Source organism: Excalfactoria chinensis, chromosome 6 (genome assembly GCF_039878825.1).
Source record: "Excalfactoria chinensis isolate bCotChi1 chromosome 6, bCotChi1.hap2, whole genome shotgun sequence".
NCBI classification, from domain to species: domain Eukaryota; kingdom Metazoa; phylum Chordata; class Aves; order Galliformes; family Phasianidae; genus Excalfactoria; species Excalfactoria chinensis.
The window spans coordinates 2,664,366-2,685,337 of record NC_092830.1 but is presented as its reverse complement, the minus strand read 5'-3'; the positions used below and the strand labels follow the sequence as shown (position 1 = coordinate 2,685,337).

The 20,972-nt window shown below is 43.1% G+C and overlaps 1 protein-coding gene across 3 annotated transcripts in view; it reads left to right on the top strand.

Moving 5' to 3' along the window:
* Nucleotides 1–20,972, top strand: part of RNLS (renalase, FAD dependent amine oxidase) — a 67,620-nt gene that overhangs the window by 217 nt on the left and 46,431 nt on the right. For 2 of the 3 annotated variants that reach the window (XM_072340784.1, XM_072340782.1), the window contains exons 2-4: nucleotides 17–113; nucleotides 473–615; nucleotides 1,348–1,506. In XM_072340784.1, coding sequence (XP_072196885.1) covers nucleotides 17–113; nucleotides 473–615; nucleotides 1,348–1,506 — 399 coding nt within the window. The remainder of the gene's footprint in view (nucleotides 1–16; nucleotides 114–472; nucleotides 616–1,347; nucleotides 1,507–20,972) is intronic. The other variant, XM_072340783.1, reaches the window with a different exon arrangement.

Below are 20,972 nucleotides of genomic sequence, written 5' to 3'. Positions count from 1 at the left end.
GCAGCTGCCGCCGCAGGGGGACGCATGAGCACGAGCCGCAGCGCGCAGGACGCCGCCTGCACTGCCGACCTGGGCGCGCAGTACGTCAGCCGGAGCGCGGGGGCGCGCGGCAGGTATGCGGGGGCGCGCTCGGGCCGGCGGTGGCTGCGCCGCTGAGGCGATGCCGGCACCCCGGGGCCGGGCTGACGGGGTGAGCTGGCTGACGGGGTGAGCTGGCCGACGGGGTGAGCTGGCCGACGGGGTGAGCTGGCCGACGGGGTGAGCTGGCCGACGGGGTGAGCTGGCCGACGGGGTGAGCTGGCCGACGGGGTGAGCTGGCCGACGGGGTGAGCTGGCCGACGGGGTGAGCTGGCCGACGGGGTGAGCTGGCCGACGGGGTGAGCTGGCCGACGGGGTGAGCTGGCCGACGGGGTGAGCTGGCCGCTGGGCTTCGCGGGGCGCGTCTGCATCCCTGTGCTTTTCTCCTATCGAGTTTCTACGAGGAGCTCCTGTCTCACGGCATCCTGAAGCCGCTGTCTGCGCGCATTGAGGGACTGGTGGAGAAAGAGGGCAGTTGTGACTACGTGGCGCCTCAGGGCATCTCCTCCGTTGTCAAGTACTATTTGCGGCAGTCCGGTAATGTTTTGATGCCTTTGTGTGAAATTTTTTAATTACTGCGTTCTTGAATGGCCTAACTAGTGACCTCAACGTGAAAAGTAGCTTCTTGTTTGTTTATTTACATCTTGGAGTTACTGAAATGCATAACCAGAACAGTGAGCATTAGGTGTTTCCACATCCTAAAGGTGCTTTGGTGACCAGCTCGCTACAGGTGTGTGAACAATGCCTATGAATAGAAGGGCTGCAGGACTCCTTGCCCTGTGCTGTGTCCCATGCCCATTTGGTTCCATCCTGAGCAGGTTTGGCTCTCTGAAGTCACAGGAAGTCAACCTGGTGATTTCCCATCCATTTATGGAGATGAATCCATCAGTAAGGAGTCAGAGGAGTGCCAGCCCTGGAGCAAGGCTGATAGGAGCTTTCCAGGTGACTGCAGAACCATAAGGGTTGGAAAGGACTTCAGGAGATCATTTAGTCCATCCCCCTGCTAAAGCAGATTCCCTAGAGTAAGTCACGCAGGAAGGTGTCTATCTGGGTTTTGAACATCTCAAAGCAGGAGGCTCCACAACCTCTCCGGATCTGCTTTTTAATGTGATATCCCAGCCATTAAACCAATTCAACCCGATTTGGGAGATTTTGCACACAGATCATTTGTGTGCTTGGCAGTTAGCAAGCCATCCAGTTACTAAGAGAAACTACTGTGCATTTTCTACATGGCATTCAGTCATATGTATTTAATTTTTTTCAAACTAGGTGCAGATGTCTTCTACGAACGCCATGTAACTCATATCTCTCTCCAAGATGGGAAGTGGGAAGTCTCCGGGAAAATGGCATCACCGGAATTGTTTGATGTAGTCATTCTCACAATGCCCGTTCCACAGATCCTTCAGCTGCAGGGTGACATTGTAAACAGTAAGTGCATACCTCAAAACTTCAGGCCTAAAATGGTGATTTGGGTATCTTGTGTAGCAAAAAAGCACTCAACAGGCAGAGTTGTCTGTTAAATTCCACTCTGATAGAATGAATCTGAAACTGATAAAAGACAGGTGATTTCAAGGCCATACAGGCATGCAATGTGACTGTATGGGAAACTGGTAATCACAGCCTGAACCTCTGATTAATCAGCTGGGGCAAATGTCGGGTCAGCTGTGGGAGCACACGTGAGAGTAATGTAGCTGTGCTTCCGGAAGGGGTGGAGCTTGACTCCACTCCTCTTTAAGGGCTGACCACCACTAAGGCAGCATCTCTTGGAGACTGCTCCCTGGTGAAGATTGCCTCAGCATTTCCCAGCAAAGGCATTCGTATTGGTGAGTCTTTCCTTATAAATAACCTTTTGAATATCTGTTACCATCTTTGTATTATTCTACCTTACAGTGACTAAAATCGTACGTCCTATAAGGAGAGAAAAAGCCGGGAGCAGATCTCTCTCCCAAGTCTAGAAGTTGAAAACTTCTCATTCTTTCCATCTTGTTTACAGTTTTTGGCTGCCCCCTGGGGGTTGTATTCTCCAAATATTATCAAGTCTCAATTATCCTTCAGTGATTAACTAGGGTAAGTGTGTTTATAAAGTGGACTTTATGTGTTTGCTGTGAGATTGTTCTGAGCTAAGGCACACTCACAGGATGGGCCCCACTGATTTACAGGGCAGAGCTCTGGATCCAGCTCTGAGTACTGATGCTGTGTGGAAGCCATTTCCCAAGCTCTAGGAGAGCCACAAGTGAATTTATCAAGATATCTGCTGTTCTGTACCAAGAACACACTGCATCTGGTTAATAAATGCTCTTTGTGCTTGCAGCATGTGGGACTAGCCTTGTGGCTTTGTTGTGAGTTGTCTCTGGTCTCACAGGGATTGCTGCATCCTTGCTGGCAGCTCCTGAAGTAGACAGTGTAAAGTCAGTGGTTTTTCAGCTCTTTGATCTGTAGCAGCTCCTTCAGTTCCATGAAGATCTGAACTTGGTTTCTTGTGTCCTGGATCTTGGATTTTATTTCATTTAAACACATCTGTCCATAATGTGTCTCCTCCTCACTAGCTGCAAAAGATTAGAATAGCCAAGCTGAAAGCACTTACTTGAGTAGGTTGCATACCTTGCATTAACTGGAAAGCATTTTAGGGCCTTTTTCCAAGGGAAAAAGTTTCTTAAAAAAAAATCACAATTCTAGAAATTGGAAGGGACCTCTGGAAATCATCTAGTCCAACCCCTCTGCTAAAGCAGGTTCCCCACAGCTGGTCATACAGAAAAACATCCAGGTGGGTTTTGAATATCTCCTGAGAAGGACACTCCACAGCCTTTGTGGGCAGCTTATTCCACTGCTCTGTCACAACAGGCTAGAAGTTGTTTCTCATTTTCTCTGATTAATCAGCTGAGGCAAGTGTCGGGTCAGCTGTGGGAGCACAGGTGAGAGTAATTTAGCTGCCCTTCCGGAAGGGGTGGAGCTTGACTCTACCTCCTCTAGACCTCATTTAAGGGCTGCCCACCACTAAGGCAGTATCTCTTGGAGACTGCTCCCCAATGGAGATTGCCATCAGCATTTCCCAGCAAAGGCATTCACATCGGTGAGTTTTTCCTCATAAATAACCTTTTGAATATCTGTTACCATCTGTGTTACCATCTTTGTATCATTCCACCTTACATGGAATAAACTGGGTTTAATACACATTTAATTACACATGCAGTTTTGGTGAATGGGACTGAATGAAGTACCTGTGATATATGTGTACTGTATGACTTTGTGGGTGCGTTGGGGCCTTTCATTGGTTGAAACTGCATTAAAACATTTTGAAATAGTGGTAGCATACAGGGGAAAAAAAAAGCTAATGAAATTTAATAGAAACCACTGGAAGCAGAAGACTTCCAAGCATGTGCCAGCTGTGTATATCTGTCCCCTTTTAAAACATTGGCATGACTTTTTTTTTTTTCTGGATAATTGAATCCTTTTCTGTCCAAAAAAAGAGCAGCCAGGTCCCGTCAAGATATAATTAAGGTGAACAGTTCATTTCACTTGCTCTTGGGTTGCTGGAACTGTCAGACATTTTTTGCAGCATCCTTTTCTTCTTTGCAACTGCAGGACTTAATTACCCAACAGAACTCAGCACGTCTTCTCCCTTTTTCCCCATTCTTCTCCTTCCTTTACTTTATGAGCTTGAGTATTCACGTGAGCAAGCAAAATGGTAATTCTTCCCTTGCAGAAATGTAACTTTTTGCTGTACGAGTGTGATGGCTAACTCTCTTACATCAGTATTCTTCCCTTGCTTGAGCATATTTAAGTGTTGGAGTATTGTTTTTAATCAGTGGTCTTGCAAATAATCTCCTTAAACACATGCAGTATGTTTCTTTAATAAAAATGCAGTTTGGACACGTATGCTATTGTTTTCAGAGATGTGTCCTGAAAACTAGACTTCTGTGTTTATAATTATGTGAAAACTTCCTGGCCTGATTCACCCCTATGATTGTTATCCTTTACTGATAGTTCAGTTTGGCAGCAATGAAGTTGCTGAAGAAGCCTGAGGGCTATCAAAAGGGGTTTGCAGGATTGGGGTAGTTGGCTGACAAAGCAGGAACAGAGATCTTTCTCTATCCCTTCAGTGCCAGGGAGGGATGCTGAATAGACCAGGAAAACTCAGGTGATACATATGTGGCTAAGAGGCCAGTGCCATCATAGGAATTTTGGCTTGTTCAACCATAGAGCCAATTTACTTGGTACCTGTCCTTATGGCTTCAGATGGGTCCCACCTGTCTCAAAGGGGGAAATGGATACTAGCCCAGGAGCTGGCAGGGCTCCTTGAAAGACCGTTATATTAGATATGAAGAGGATAAAACCAGGCTTGCTAGAGATGAGTATAGGGAAAGAATGTCAGGGTTGGGGGTGGGGCCAGCTGATTAACTGAAGTGCATCTACACCAATGCATGCAGAAGGTCAATAAATAGGAGCACTTGGTAGCTGTTGTGTAGCAGGCAAACTATGACTTAGTTGTCATTACTGAAACATTGTATGATCGCTCCCATGACTGGAGTGTTGTAGTGGATGGCTACAAGCTCTTCACATGGGATAAGGAAGGAGGGGCAATGGCTTGACTCTCTACCTTAGAGTGTGTTTCAGTGTTGTAGAGCTTGAGGCTGGGAATTTAAGTTCAAGTCTCTGTGGGCAGGGACTGGGGGAAGGCCAGCAACTCTGACATCTTGATGGGAGTCTGTTATAGACTGCCTAACCTGGATGAAGATACAGATGAGGCATTCTATGAACAACTGGCAGAAGTCATGCAGTCGTCAGCCCTGAGAAAAGAAGACTGAGAGGGAATTTGATCCAGGTTTATAAATACCTGAGGTGTGGGGGTCACAGTGGCGAGGCTGGTCTCTTTTCAGTAGTGCGTGGGGACAGGACTAGGGGAAATGGACTGAAACTTCAGTATAGGAAGTTCTGCACAAATGTGTGCAAGAACTTCTTTATGGTGAGGGTCATGGAGCACTGGAACAGGCTGCTCAGGGAGGTGGTGGAGTCTCCTTCTCTGGAGATATTCAAGACCCACCTGGACACCTACCTGTGCGATGTGGTGTAGGGAGCCTGCTTTGGCAGGGGGGTTGGACTCGATGATCTCTAGAGGTCCCTTCCAACCCCTACAATTCTGTGATTCTGTGATAGAGAACTTCCCTGATACATGCTGGAAATACAGTACAGCACAGAGGAAGCAGTCAAGCAAGTTCCTTGTGTGGAAGCTAACCTACTGACACAGCTGATAAGAGACCCTACAAGGAACGGTGCCCTCTACACATGCAGTTCATAAACAGGGGACTGACAGTAAATGTGGTTGTTATGAGCTGTCTTGGGCAGAGCAACTGCAAAATGATAAAGTTCTCAAATCTTGGTGAAGTCAGAAGGGAGGTCAGCTAAACTGCTACTTTGGACTTCTGGAGGAAGTCTTGGAACTGACTACTGAACAGACTTGAAACTGTTCAGTACGCTGATAGGGAGGGTCCCTTCGGAGTCAAAGCAGGGGGGTCCAGGAAGGCTGGACACTTCCTTAAGAAGGAAATTTCAAAGGAACAGGAGCAGGCTGTCCCCATGTGCTGTAAGGTGAGCTGAAAAGGAAGAAGACTGGCCTGGCTAAACAGAGAACTTTTGCGGAGACTCCAGGAGAAGAGAATTTAACCTCCTGTGGAAAGAGGAACAGGCAACTCAGGGAGAGCACAAGGAAGTTAGTGTATGCAGCAAGAAAATTAGGAAGATTAAAGCCCAGCATGAGGTCAGCTTGGTCACTGTAGTAAAAGACAACAAAAAATGTTTTTACAAATATATTAACAGTAAGAGGAAGGCTAAGTAGAATCTCCCTCCTTTACTGGATGTGGATTGCTAAGCCACTTTCCAACATCTGTCAGAATTCCTGGTCAATGGGAGAGGTTCTGGAGGATTGGAGGCTTGCTAGCGTGACTCCAAACTACAAGAAGAGTTGTAAGGAGGACCCAGGGAACCACAGGCCTATCATCCTGACTTCAGTGCCAAGGAAGGTTATGGAACAGATTGTTGTAAATACAACCACTAGCAAGCATAGGTTTGTGAAAGGCAGGTCCTCATCTTCTATGATTAGTTGACTCACCTGGTGGATGAAGGAAAGGCTGTTGGCATAGTTTATTGAGTCTTTAGTAAAGCCTTTAAGTCTGTCTCCCACAATATTCTGTAGAAGCTGGCATCCTGTGGCTTGGATAGGTATGCTCTTCGTTGGGTGAAGAACTGACTGATTGAGTGGGCCTGAAGAGTGGTGGAGAATGTTTAGTCTGTAGAAGAGGCTCAGGGGAGACCAGTACTGGTGACTGGTCATGAATGGTGTTCCCCAGGAGTTGGTATTGGAGTCTATCTTGATAAATATCTTTATTGGTGATCTGGATGAGTGCACCCTCGGTAAGTTTACAGATGACAGCAAGCTGCAGGAAGTGTCAGTCTGCCTGGGGATAGGAAGGCCCTACGAGGGATCTGGACAGGCTAGATCACTGGGCTGAGGCCAATGGGATGAAGTTCAGCAAGACCAAGTGCTGCATACTGCACTTGGGCTGCAACAACCCCATGCAGCACTGCAGGCTTGGGGCAGTGTGGCTGGAAGGCAGTGCAGAGGAAAAGAATCTGAGGGTGTTCCTTGGTGCTCAGCTGGATGTGGGTCAGCAGTGTGGCCAAGATGGCCAGTGCCATCCTAATGGCATCTTGGCTTGTATGAGAAATAGTGTAGCCAGAAGGACAAAGAAGGTGATCAAACCCCTGTATTGTGTTCAGTATTGGGCCCTTTGCTCCAGGATGCATCCTAAATGGATGCATCAGTTGTGTATTTAGAAATAGCAAAGACAGAATTAATAGTACTGCTATTGGAAGTCTTAAGCTTTGAAATATCTTGAAGTGCTAATGCCTGAATTGATAGACAATGAAATGATCACTGTTATGACCCTTTGGTGCTATTATCTGATGTGATTGCATGTCTCTGATTTGCTTTAGTTGATTTCTGTCCAGAAACTGTGTTTATTTCCCGTGCTTACTTGAAATAACATCAATTAGAATTAGAATCACCAAACAAAAGCAGTCACAAGAGGGGAAAAAAAAACAAACAACAAAACTATATCTTCATTTTCTGGTTCTTTATAGAGCATGTAGTATGTGAAGAGTTGGTGACTCCCTTAGCTTTCTGTAATTGAGTCCTAGAGTTAGACTGAGGCAGCAGAAAATTGTTATCTCCTTGCAGCATGCTTGGAATGACGTTAGGTGGCAGCAATCAAATGATTTTTTGGTCTTTTAGTTTGCGTGACTATATTTAGTGCACTTAACTTGTATTTGGATTTTACATATTTTGGTAATAATTGCTGATTCTGGTTATGCAGAAGTTAAATGGAAGATGAATAAACATGTTTCTGAGTTTTGCAATATGAATTCAGTGTCAAGAAGGAATACATTTGCTTAAAAGCAGAATATTTGAAAGTGGAAAAATGAGATTTTACAGATACTTACTACCCAGTAGTATTTCAGACAAGGTCTTCCAGTTGTAATCTTTTAGAATCCCAGATTTTCACACAGATTCCTGTGTGGTCACTAATCAATGTGGCCTTTTTTTTAATGTATTTTCAAATGACACTGGCAAACTTACAGGTTCTGTGTTCTTTAAAGTATTTGGCAACGTGACAATTAAAGATCTCAACAATCCCAAGAAGCTTCTATTTCTGCATTAGGGATGTTTTCATTAAGTTGCTTTTACTTGGAATTTAAAGTTATGGTTCTGCATGTTTAATCTGCTAATAAGAAGGAATGTTTTGGCTTTTGTTTTCAGTCTGACCTATTTTTTTTCCATTTGTCTGAATGTCCCACATGTTTTAAATAGTACAAGCTGATGAGAAGATATCAGTTAAATAGGGCTACATTTACTTAGGGAGTATGTAATGTGAAATAGGAAAGCAAAACTTTCATAGCTTTTCATGACCCCCAAGTTCTTGCTTGAGTACTTTATGTATATGTTTATTTTTGGATAGGCTGATGATAAATTTTCAGTTCTGTAGTTCCATTTCCAAGCAATATCTTAGCAGGGCTTATCCAGACTTTGAGTTTACTCTTCTTACCTAACAAATCTAAAACGTCCAATGTAAACATGTACACTGAAGGGTTAGTTACTTATCGGACCTAGGAGCCGAGGTCACACCATGCAAATATTTGTGCTTTCTGGAAATACAAGTAGTTATTAGTTTTGTGTGGGTGGCTGTTCGTATTAATGGGGTCTTTTAAAAACAAGTCACTCCTTTGAAACGGTTGCATCCTAGTACTGGCTGAGGTTGTTTTATTGGAGGCTCAGCACTGGTGAAATCAAGTAAAACACTGATGGGAGTGTGAGGCAGCAGTTGTTTGGCTTAACAGAGATGTGGGACATCTTACTCTGGTATGAAACCCTCTACCCTTGCCACAAGAGAGCAGTTACAGGACACACCATGGCTGTTGTCTGCTGTGAAGTCCCTGTTATGTTGGGACCAGTGAGAAGCAGTTCACCACTGTCTGGTCAGCTGATGCTGTGACCACAATATCTGCGTTTAAATTGGCCTAAGCTGTTACCTGCCCTCTGCCTTCTGCAGCTCAGGTATTGCCTTCCATCTCAGGGAACACTTTTTATTTTTTAATTTTTTTTTAAAACGAAAAGGTCACATTGCAACATCAGAAAAAGTCACAGTGCATGTTCTTTAGCGGGTGTTTGATTTATGTAGCCTATTTTTAGATGTCTCTCTATCTAGGTTGTTTAATAATGGACTTTTTTTTCCTGCGCTTATTAATTGAACACACTGAAAGAGTCAGGTTCAATCAAGAGTCAGGTCACCACACTGATTTGCATCCCCTTCTTTGTCTGAGAGTTGTGAGGATCAAATCTGATGTGTGTGAGCGTGAGAGATTTGCATGAGGAGAATCAAATAGTAGATATGTTAGATAAAGCGCTGCTTTGAATTTTATCATTGTCAGTCATCGCTGCTGCTTTTCTGTCTGTTAAAAAGCTGAAATTTTGATTTGACATCTTAGATCTGAAACAAACAAAACAACAGGATATAATGCTAAAAGACAAAACCTGCTGCCTTGTAATGTTATGGGAACATTTTCTTAAGCAGTCCTGTGACTTGTTCCACTCTACCTCCAGCAAGTCTGTTGTATCAGCACAGCTGTCTGTGAGACCACAGCAACACAACTTCCCCCTGCCCCAAAAGGCAGGGAGGTTATTTTTAGCAGGATCAGTTGCAGATCTGCAGTTCACCATGTGGTCCACATTACTGGTGTAATATGCACTTCCAGCAAGGGGAGGGGAATAGCATAGGATCTGTATAACCGTGTGAGCAAAGAAATGCTTGTTGTTCTGTGGTTTGAATTCTAAGCTTAGGTTTCCTGTGTAGTCCCAGGAGAGGTTCAGAGCACCTGCACCTTCAACTGTCAGCAGAATATGTTGATTTAGCTAAACTGATTTTTAAAAGTTACATCTGATATGTCAGGCAATGCTGCTTTTGTGTGTTGATGTGTAATTCATCCTGATCTGCCTGTCTGCATTTACTGTAACCTGTCTATACTTCTCTTTTTGCCCTTTCTGTGTGCTGGTTGGCAGATTGCTGCAGTGGGTTTGATTGTGGGATGTTATTTAATGCCACTTGAGCATCTTTCACTGAACTGTAGAATGGCTTGGGCTGGAAGGGACCTTGGAGTCCATCCAGTACCAACCCATGGCACGGGTTGATTGCTGGTCACTACCTCAGTCTGCCCAGAGTTACATCCAGATGGGAGTTGAAAGTCTCCAGGGATGGGGCATCTGCAGTTTCTCTGGGCAGCCTGGGCCTCATCAGCCAAATTTTATCAAAAGTAATGCCTCCTAGAGCACAATGACACTGTTTGGTAGAGCAAATTCTCAGCTACAAAACACTGTTTTTCAATATAGTCATGACCATTATCTGTGTATATTCATCAGCAATGAACAAGCCTGTATGCTGTGCTTGTGTAGGGAAAAAATAAAATAAAATGACTATGCCACCAGAGGCGACCTGCTATTTCATAGCTGCTATGGTGGCATCATTGCTGAACACACCACCCACTACCTTACTGTGCTCACATCCACTGTATGGTTTCCAGAGACATTCAGCAAGGATCGATGAATGTCAGTGGGTGCCATTTTTTCTGCCCTGAAGACTTAATTACACAGCTTCTCTTTATGATGACATTTTATCATGCACACGTTCTGCCTTTTTGCAAAATAGTAAAGGTGATGGTACACGCAGCCTGTACTTGGAACAGAACAAATAAATGATCTAAAATTTGTTTATCTGAGCAGTAAACACAGATACCTCTCAGTTTTTTCCAACAGCAGTCTTTGGTAATGTCCAGGGATTGTATTTAAACAGAGAAATGTTTCCAAAGCTGCTCTTTGCCTTGAGCCTACAGAAAAAAAATATTATCTGCCAAAAAAATATGAACAAACTGGACAACTCTGAAATTTCTTTATTCATGTTTCATGGTACATGCATTTAGTGAGCTGATGGTTTCTGTGTTGTAAGAATCCTGATTCTGTTACTGAGAACTTATTCTTCAATAAGTCTCGATAAGGAATTTATATTAGATTTTTATTTTTAAATCCAGAATGTTAAAAGGAAGAAGAATGGGCGCTGTTGCAGCAGAAAAGATCAGACGGTTGTTTACATTGTCACAAAGGCCTTTTTCTTCTGTAATTCCAATCCAGAATATAACTATTGGTATTTCAGCTGTATGTGTGCACTGTCTTAAAGCCCACATTTACTCCTGACTGCACTTCCTAGGATTTCCAAATCCACCTTTCCAGAGCTTATCCTGTGACAAGACTGCATACTCAGTTCTGCACTTTGATCACAACAACCTCCATGCGGTGCTGAAGGCTTGGGTCTGGAAAGCTGTGCAGCAGGAAACAATCTAGGGGCATTACTCAACAGCCAGCTGAAGATGCAGTGTGCCCAGATAGCAAAGAAAGCCAGGTGTATCTTAGCTTGTATCCGTAACAGTATAGTCATCAGGATCAGGGAGGTAGTTGTTCCCCTGTACTCGGCACTTGTGAGGTCACAGCTTGGGCTCTGTGTCCAGTTTTGAGCCCCTCACTACAGGAATAACATAGAGGCCCAGGAATTTGTCCAGACAAGGACAGTGGATCTGCAAAGGTTCTGGAGCACAGGTCTTAAGAAAAATGGTTGAGGGAACTGGGATTGTTTAGACATTATTACTCTCTATAACTCCCTGCAAGGAGGTTGTGGCAAGGTGGAGGTTAGTCTCTTCTCCCAGGTAACTAGAAATAGGGTGAGAAGGAATGGCCTCAAGTTGCACCAAGGGAGGTTCAGGTTGGGTACCAGGAAAAAAGTCTTCTCTGAAGGTGTGGTGAGGTATTGGAACAGACTTCTCAGGGAAGTGGTGTAGTCACCATCCCTGGAGGCATTCAAGAAACGTGGATGTATGGCACCAAGGCGCATGGTTTAGTGGGCAGTATTGATGGTGATGGGTTGATGACTGAGCTAGATGATCTTAGGTGTCTTTTTGAAACTTCATCATTCTATTGTATGACTTCATTCTTTAAAATAAATAAAATAAAAACTGAAACTTTGTTCAGATTTGTGCGATTCTTAATTTCAAGACAGAATCTATTTTCATAACCAAATATTTCAGAAGTTGCTATTGTGTTTCTCAGGTTTATTGTTACTTTCAGTATGTTGTGCCATGATTTGTCTCAGAAAGTTCTTACTGTCCAGGTTGTGTTTATGAAAATGATCTCTGTTCTGAGGCTTCTAATCATAAGACCAAGTCCACCATTCAGACCCACACAGGTTTCCAGCAAGCTAGCAGTTGGACGTTGGTACTCGCCTGATTGTTTATAGATCTGGGACAGGGAATGGAGGTTGAAGTTTGTGCAAGTGAGCACACTTTGTAAAATAATGTGCCTAGAGGTACAATCTGTATTTGTCATATACCTTAATAGATTGTTAAAAAAAAAAAAAAAAAAAAAAAAAAAAAAAAAGCTAGGTATTGTTTGAACTTCATTAAAAAATCAGGTGTGAGACTTCCCAAAGGCCTTTGGGACTTGTTAATTTACCATAATTCTTGTTTTCTGTAGGAAATGCTTTAGCATCTGCTATCAGTTCTTTGTTCAGGGATGTTTGAAGGGTTGAAAACTTTATTTCACATGTGCTTGACAGAATAAGTATTGCTTCAATTTTTAATTAGGGTCATTTATAAAGGCCAGCCTAGCTAATAGAAATATAGCAGTTGAATGCAAAAGATTCAGACATTTCCTGTTTTCCCCTCAAAGTTGTTTTGGGCTTTTGCTTTTGTCCCTGTTTTTATTGACAGACTACTGAAATTTCTGTCTTTATCTCACTCTCAATGAGAAGCCATCATGCATGCAAAATTTGATGGCAAGAATACTAGTCTTTAATCTGCCTATCAGCAGTGGTAACGTGTGATTGTGTTTGGGTCTCACTGATTAGGATTTGCCATTAGAGTGATCAGAGTGGGCTTGAATGTGGTTTACCTTTCAAATATCGATTAGAAAGCACCTTCTACATCATAGTTTGCCCAATCCACTGTTGTCCAATAGAGTAAGCAGGCAGTCTCACAGCCTCAGTGCTTGTTTAATACGGGAAATAGGCTAGGTGAGAAAAGAAGATTTTATTATTTGACTTTACAGTACTCTGTGTTACAAATTGTTAAAAATGTGGAGATGACATTATTTATAGGGTCTAAAGCAATCCTTTCACTGGATTTATTCCAAAGAATAAGGAATATGCAAGTAAGTCCCGTTGCACAAGTACTTTCTGAGTCCATTCCTTGCAGTAATGCTTTAAAAACACAACTGAACTGAAAAGTGGCTGATTGGTGCTCCTCTACGACAGATGTAAGAGCTTAACTGTATATCTGTATGTAAAGAAGGGTTTATTGATCTCTTCACGTGGCTTTGTACTTCAGAAGATGCTTCTGCTTTGTTTTAAGTAAAACTAAAAGACTTGTATATAATTCATTTTCTATTTCTGCCTTTTGAGCAGTATCCCATACTAAGATGTACGTATGGACATCTGGTAACTACTTGAACTGAGCTGCCAATAATTTAGATAACCAGCAATTGCAGACATAAAATGAGTGTGTTTTAAATTCAGTGTCTGCTCTGCCCTGTATAGAATAAGTAAGCCCTGAAGTGTAGCTGAACAAAGTATTTCTAAAATTTTTTATTGTCAGTGAAGTCTCTGTTGCTCAGTTGTGAAATTGTCTGCCAAAGTGGTGGTTGGGATGGAACAGCAGTGAACGTGTCAACTAAAGGTTGAGCAGGATAGCAGCCTACGGAAATACAGGGATGCAAATTTTATTGAATATACCATGTTCAGACAGCAACTGCACTGTTTGAGTGTCTTGCAGACTGTTAAGTGATGGCAGAACAAGAAAGCAATGTGTATTTTTTGAAGCATAAAAGACTTTCTGGCTGTTTGCATATCCTTTTCTCACCAGCACAGCTGGAAGTGCTTTCATCAAAAATAGTCTCATCTATTTTGAATTAGGAATGCTTGTTGCAAAAATAAGCTCAAAGCCAACCATAGTGGAAATGCTGAATCACTGTTTGAACCAGTGATGGAGCACCTGATGGGAAGGCAGGGCCAACCCAAGGGAGCTCAGGTGCATGCAGTGCACCTGAGTGACCTGAAGGGGTGGAGCCAGGATGCACCCCTTCCCAGACCTAATTTAAGGACTGTCAGTGGAGGCAAGGATGTCTCGCTGTATTGGAGGCCTTCTGATGGTAAGCAGCTTTTTCTGTGCATGCAGCTATTGTGTTTGAACAAATCCTTGCTTGCTGCAGCCTTAGACCTTGCTACTCTGCTGTCATCGTTGTACTTTCCACTATGCTATGTCACTGTGTTACACCACTGTTCTTGTTTTATAACATGTTATGCTTCTCAAATTCGGAAGCAGGCAAAATATTAAGTCAGAAATAATTGCTTGTTTTCAAATAGCTGAACTACTTCTGGAGTTTATGACTGGCAGAATATAAAGATTGGACACTTCTTTAAGATACCATTGCCTAACAAGAGCTTAATTTTCTACTCTGAAGAAAGTGCAGTTCTTCCCAAAACAAGGAAGGTTTCCTCAAATTTAAATTTTGAATGTTTATCTGCAAAGGATTATAGGAATAATCACTGGGACCTCAGTGAACTTTCCCTTACTTTCATTGCAGCTAACGGAGTTTACAAAGTAAATAGGTGCTTAAATTTCAGGCAAAATGTAAACCAATTTTCTTTTAATATTTTGTCAGTGTTCTGTTGTGTTTACAAGAGGCATTTTCTCTTCACAGTACAGCCTGGAATCTTAAATGGTAAAACAGTACCAAGATTAAAAGGAAATAGAAATTGTCTCCCATGTGCAAAAGAGGTGTAGTTTGACATTTCTTTGTCTCCGTGTTGTTATTACTTTATAGGTTGCTAGCATTTCCCAACTATTTTCCTAAGGCATTGTGTAATAGATATCTGTGGGTAAGTGCAGGAATTCTGTTTGCGTTGTACCTATGCTACAGGATCTGTCAAGAGGAGCACCTTTTAGGTTGGATAAAAGTAGGCTAAATGGCTAAAAAGTAGGATAAATGTTCTTTGATGCTGTCAGAATACTTCCAGGAAGGCATTTAGCCTTAGCTTGTATATTGCTTAAAGTCCTGTGAAAGGTGATAATTTTGACAAGTAAATGTGGAAGCTTCAACTCTTCAGGTTTTATCCTGTTGATTCTTTAGATGAATGCCTGTTGTTTTCACTCACCCCTTTCTGATGAGAGCAGATACAATGCTATGCCTTACAGTGGAAGAAGCAGAAACACTGTTAGGTCTTTAGAAAGTAAACACGTAACATCCTTTCTTTTTTAAATGTTTAGGAGGTGGTAAAATGCCATAGTAATTCCATGGGAAAAGGTCTGACAGTTCCTCGTGGACAGCTTCAGCTCAAGGTTCATAAAAGAAAATGGTTAACTTTCACATCTTGCATGTGCCCTAAAATGGTGTGGCAACACAGGGCTTTGGCAGGGTTTTCAGATGGCTTGCTGACCTGGATTATGTATTAATACCATTTTTACTTTGTATTTTTTTTAAGCTCTCCTAAATCTCCTGGCAGTGAAACTGCTGCTGATATGCTTGTATTTGCAGCCAGTGAGATACGTACATACTTGGTTTCTTTTAAATGCATGTTTATTCTTTTCCTGTCTTGTTATTTCCCTGCTTTTTTTTTTTTTTTTTTTTTTTTTTTTAATCACTCTGGCAGTATCTATATTTTGCTGTTAAGTCAAATATCAAGATGCAAAGCATTACAATTTTTTCTTCATGATACTTGCAAGTCTCTAAGCAGCGTTTTATGAGATCAGGATTTCTACTGCTTTTGGCTTTGTCAGATTTAGCTATCACTGTCAATGTACAAGTTCTATTTTTTTAGTGATTTATATTTTAGTTATATCCAAGTATCAAGCAAGGAGATTTATATTTATTATTTATTTATTTATTTTTAAGTATAATTAATGGAAAAGTAATCTAACGGCAGTTTTTGATTGACAGGACCTGTGAGCTCCATAGCTTGAATGTGATTTGTATGCCCATGCTGTTTCAGCTTTGGAGAAGGCTTACCTTCTCTTTACCAGTATAGCAGCCTGCACAAATGAAAGTGAACGTGTAGTGCACAGTCAAGCACTGAGGGCTGGTTCAATTTAGGACTAGATTTTGAGACAAGATAGCCTATATGCTGCTTTTTTTGCTCTTGCTTTGTAAACCAGTGCAGTTCTAGATAGTAAAGAATGTGGAAACAGCATAGCCTTTAATAAAAAACAGTGTTTACAAAATATATTTGAATTAATCTACAAAAACACCTTTCCTTGTATAATACTGTGACTTTTTATGTTTGCAGGGTCTCTGAGGCTAATTCCAAGCATCTGAATAACCCAACTTTTTAGCTTTTCCTTATTGTTTAGTACCAGGGAAGGAAAGAAAACTGTTCTTGGGAGAGATCTTTGCGTAACTCAGAACTAGAAGTGCTGAGAAGAGTTATGGCACTTCCCCTTTGATATGTTTTAGATCACTAAAGAAGTCATGATACAAGAAAGAAATGAGGTAGTTTAACATGGAGCATGGTTAAAAAATATCTATCTTCCTTTGTCACCAAAGCACGTAGTTTAAACGAATGTGAGGATGGAGAAAGAAAAACGTGGCTTCAGTAACAGAAACTGCTAGTGCTGCATGTCGGAGGTATGCTTTGCAAAACCCAAGCATTACAGATTTTATTTTAGAAAAATCTGAACAAGTCCTATGCTTCTTTTCATGAGAGCAGGTAATTCCTGAGAGATTTTTGTATGCAGAATAATGCTGCATTTGCACTGGAAAATTTAATGATGAACACATTGCTTTTTTTATTCTACTGGATGTTTAACTTAAAAATGTTAATGAACTATGGCCTCTTGGTCTGGTCACATCCAAGTGATTAGTATCTCTTAGTACTGTTAAAGCAGATTTTTAGAAACTGATTATTTAGAAATTGATTGATGTGTGTGTTCCTTTTTCAGCATCCTTTATTGTTATCTGTGGCAGATACTACATATTTCTGATGTGGATGTTAGTTTTAAATTTGCTGGTACTGTTATCGACTGTTAGACGATACTGGATCAGTAGTGGTAACACAGACTTTGTCACATTCTCCTGTGCTTTTCAGATTGGTATTTACAGATTCATTAAATACAAGTAAATAATCAAGTGCTATCAGTTGTGACCATTTTGGTCATATTTTTTATATAGATTCTGTTTTTTTCCTGTTTTAATATCTCTCCATGCTTAGAAGAGTCAGGCTCTTAACCTGGTATTAATAGCTTTGTGGAACAGGGTTGTGACTTACCACCTATGTAACGCTTGGGACTTTCTTTGTTACATTCCCCCTAAAACTAGTAGAGCTGTAGTCAATTCCAGAGAACAGATTTTGCCACTTCATATACAGTATGGACTTTCTAAATGAAGCCAGAAGACTTTGTTCTGCTGAGTCACACTCCTGAATGAACCAGCTACAGAAAAGTTAGTGTATTTTGTTTCTGGTTCTAGTGTTGACTTTGAAGTTCTCTTGTACTTCTCTTTTTTCTTTTTTCTTTTTTCTTTTTTTTTTTTAAACTGGAGTTGCAGTATGACTTGACATGCGTGCTCCTGCATGTATTTTCTGAGCTCTGTTATTACAGTTCTCCCTTTCAGTTGCAGCAGTCTTATCAACTGTCAGCAGCCTGCAGGTTTTGTGCAGTTCACATAGAGCTGTTCTATGAAAAAGGGAAGTGGAAAACCATCAGCTTTCATGAGACTGAAGTGCATCATGTCCCAAGGTGATGAGCAACAATAAATAGATATTTTTGTTGCCCGTGATTCCCTGTTTGTTGGCTTTGAAGTGCAGCTGACATCTCATTGAAACATATTTGAGGAATGCAGATTTGCAGCCAGTAGAGTATTGTGGTAATAATATAATTATGAAAAAGGCAATATAAAATAGATGTCTGAAGTTGTTGTGAGCAAAGACCATTTGAATCCTTTTTCAAGTATGCTAAAAATGGATGGCTACAAACTCTTCAGGAAGGACAGGCAAGGAAGGAGGGAGTGCGGTGTGGCTCTTTATGTTAGAGAGTGCTTTGATGTTACTTGGCTTGTGGCTGGGGGTTGATAAGGTTGAATCCCTATGGGTAAAGATTGGGGAAGGGCTGACAAGACAGACTTCTTGGTGGGCGTTTTCTATACACTGCTGAACCAGGGTTAAGAGACAGATGAGGTGTTCTATGAGCAGCTGGCAGGAGCTGTGTGATCCCCATCCCTTGTCCTCATGGCGTATTTCAACTTCCCTGATATATGCTGGGAACGCAACACAGTGCAGAAGAAGCAGTCTAGGAGATTTCTGGAGTGCATGGAAGATGATTTTCTGATGCAGCTGGTGAGAGAGACTCCAAGAGGGGCTGCCCCGCTAGACCTGCTGTTCACAAACAGAGAAGGTTTGGTGGGAGATGTGGAGGATGGAGGCTGTCTTGGACAGAGTGACCATGAAATGCTAGAGTTCTCGATTCTAGGTGGAGCCAGGAGGGGGAGCAGCAGAGCTGCTACCTCGGTCTTCTGGAGGGCAGACTTTGAATTGTTCAGAAGAGTAGTAGAGGGAGTGCCCTGGGATTCAGTAATGGGGGTCCAAGATGGCTGGTCACTCTTCTTGAAGGAAGTCTTAAAGGCGCAGGAGCAGGCTGTCCCCCTGAGCTGCAAAATGAGCAGATGGGAAAGAAGAGTGGCGTGGATGAGTAGGGAGCTATTCTTGAGGCTATGGTAGAAAAAGAGAATCTGTTTCCTATGGAAGAAGGGGCAGGCAACTCATAGAGTACAGATAAGTTGTTGAAGATGTGTAGAAGAAAAATCAGAAAGGCAAAAGTGCAGCTTCAAGTCAACCTGGTTGCTGGGGTAAAAAGGAACAAGAAACTTTTACAAATACATCAACAGTAAGAGGAGGACTAAGGAGAATCTCTGTTCTTTACTGGATGAAGCTGGGAATGTGATCACTGAGGATAAGGAAAAGACAGATGTTCTGAATGCCTTCTTTATCTCTGTCTTTAAAGATCAGACCAGTTATCCTCAGACTACTCCACACTCTGACCTGGTGGTCTCAGCTGAGGAGCAGACAAAACCCCCCACGATTCAGGAGGAAACAGTCAGAGATCTACTGCTCCAACTGGACAACAAGTCCATGGGGTCAGACAAGATTCACCCGAGAGTGCTGAGGGAACTGAGGTGCCAGCCGAGACGCTTTCATAGAATCATAGAATTACTCAGGTTGGAAAAGACCTTGAAGAAAAAAAAACACAAAAACCACAAAACAACACCACAACAACAAACCTCTGCTAAATCATATCTTTGAGTACCACATCCAAACGGCTCTTAAACACATCCAGGGATGGCGATTCAATCACCTCGGTGGGGAGCACATTCCAGTACCTAACCACCCTTTCTGTAAAGAAGTTCTTTCTAATATCCAACCTAAACTTTCCCTGGCGCAACTTGAGGCCATTTCCCCTCGTTCTGTCACACGTCACTAGTGAGAAGAGACCTGCCCCACTCTCACTGTAAGAACCTTTCAGGTACTGGAAGACGGCAATAAGGTCTCCCCTCAGCCTCCTCTTCCTCAGACTAAACAGCCCCAGCTTCCTTAGCCTTTCCTCATAGGGCTGATTCTCCAAGCCCTTCACGAGCCTCGTTGCCCTTCTCTGGACCTGCTCCAGTACCTCCATGTCCTTCTTGTGCTGAGGTGCCCAAACCTGGACACAGTACTCGAGGTGAGGCCTCATCATCATCTATCAGCGCTCCTTGTTGACTGGTGAGGTCCCAGAAGATGAGGCTTGGCAGTGTGACTCCCATCTACAAGAAGGGTTGTAAGGAGGACTCGGGGAGCTACAGGTCTGTTAGCCTGACCTTGGTGCCAGGGAAGGGTACGGAGTAGGTTGTCTCGAGGGAGATCATACAGCATGTGTGGGACAGCAGGGGGATCAGGTCTAGCTAGCATGGGTTCATGAAAGGCAGGTCCTGCTTGGCCAACCTGATCTCCTTCTATGATCTGGTGACCTGTCTGGTGGATGACAGAAAGGCTGTTGATGTGGTCTACCTAGACTTCAGCAAAGCCTTTGACACTGTATTGGTATTCTCCTATCAAAGTTGGCAGCTTGTGGCTTGGACAGGTACACCCTTGGCTAGGTAAGGAGCTGGGTGGAGGGCTGGAACCAGAGAGTGGTGGTGAATGGAGCTAAATCCAACTGGCAACCGGTCAGGAGCGGTGTTCCCCAGGGGTCGGTGCTGGGGCCTGTCCTCTTCAATATCTTTATTGATGACCTGCATGAGGGCATTGAGTAAGTTTGCAGATGACACCAAATTGGCTGGAAGTGTGGATCTGCCTGAGAGTAGTGAGGCCCTACAGAGGGATCTGGACAGACTGGAGAGCTGGGCTGAAGCCAATGGGATGAGGTTCAACAAGACCAAATGCCATGTCCTGCACTTTGGCCACAACAACCCCAGGCAGCGCTACAGGCTTAGGGCGGAGTGGCTGGAAGACTGTGTAGAGGAAATGGACCTGGGGGCACTGATTGATGCAATGTTGACATGTCCCACTAGTCCTTTTCTTCTAACATTCCCCAAAGCCTAGGATACTTAATCTTCATGAAAGGCCCCTATTTACCTGATTCTTACTTTCAGGCTGAACATAAGTCAGCAGTGTGCCCAGGTAGCCAAGAAGGCCAATGGCATCCTGGCTTGCATCAGAAACAGTGCTGCCAGCAGGAACAGGGCAGTGATTGTCCCCCTGTACTCAGCTCTGGTGAGGCCACACCTAGAGCACTGTGTCCAGTTTTGGGCCCCTCACTGCAAGAAAGACATTGAGGCCCTGGAACATGTTCAAAGGAGGGCAACAAAACTGGTGAGGGGTCTGGAGCACAGGCCTTATGAGGAGCGGCTGAGGGAGCAGGGATTGTTCAGCCCGGAGAAGAGGAGGCTCAGGGGAGACCTTATTGCTTTCTCTAACTATGTGAAGGGAGGTTGTAGTGAGCTGAGAGTCGGCCTCTTCTCTCATGTCATTAGTTATAGGACTAGAGGGGATGGCTTCAGGTTGCCAGGGGAGATTCAGGCTGGACATTAGGAAATACTGCTTCTCTGAAAGAGTGGTCCGGCAGTGGAATGGGCTGCCCAGGGAGGTGGTGGTGTCACTGACCCTGGAGGTGTTCAAGGAATGTTTGAATGTTGCGTTGAGGGACATGCTTTAGTGAGAACTGTTGGTGATAGGTGGATGGTTGGACTGGATGGTCTTGTACATCTTTTCCAACCTTGGTGATTC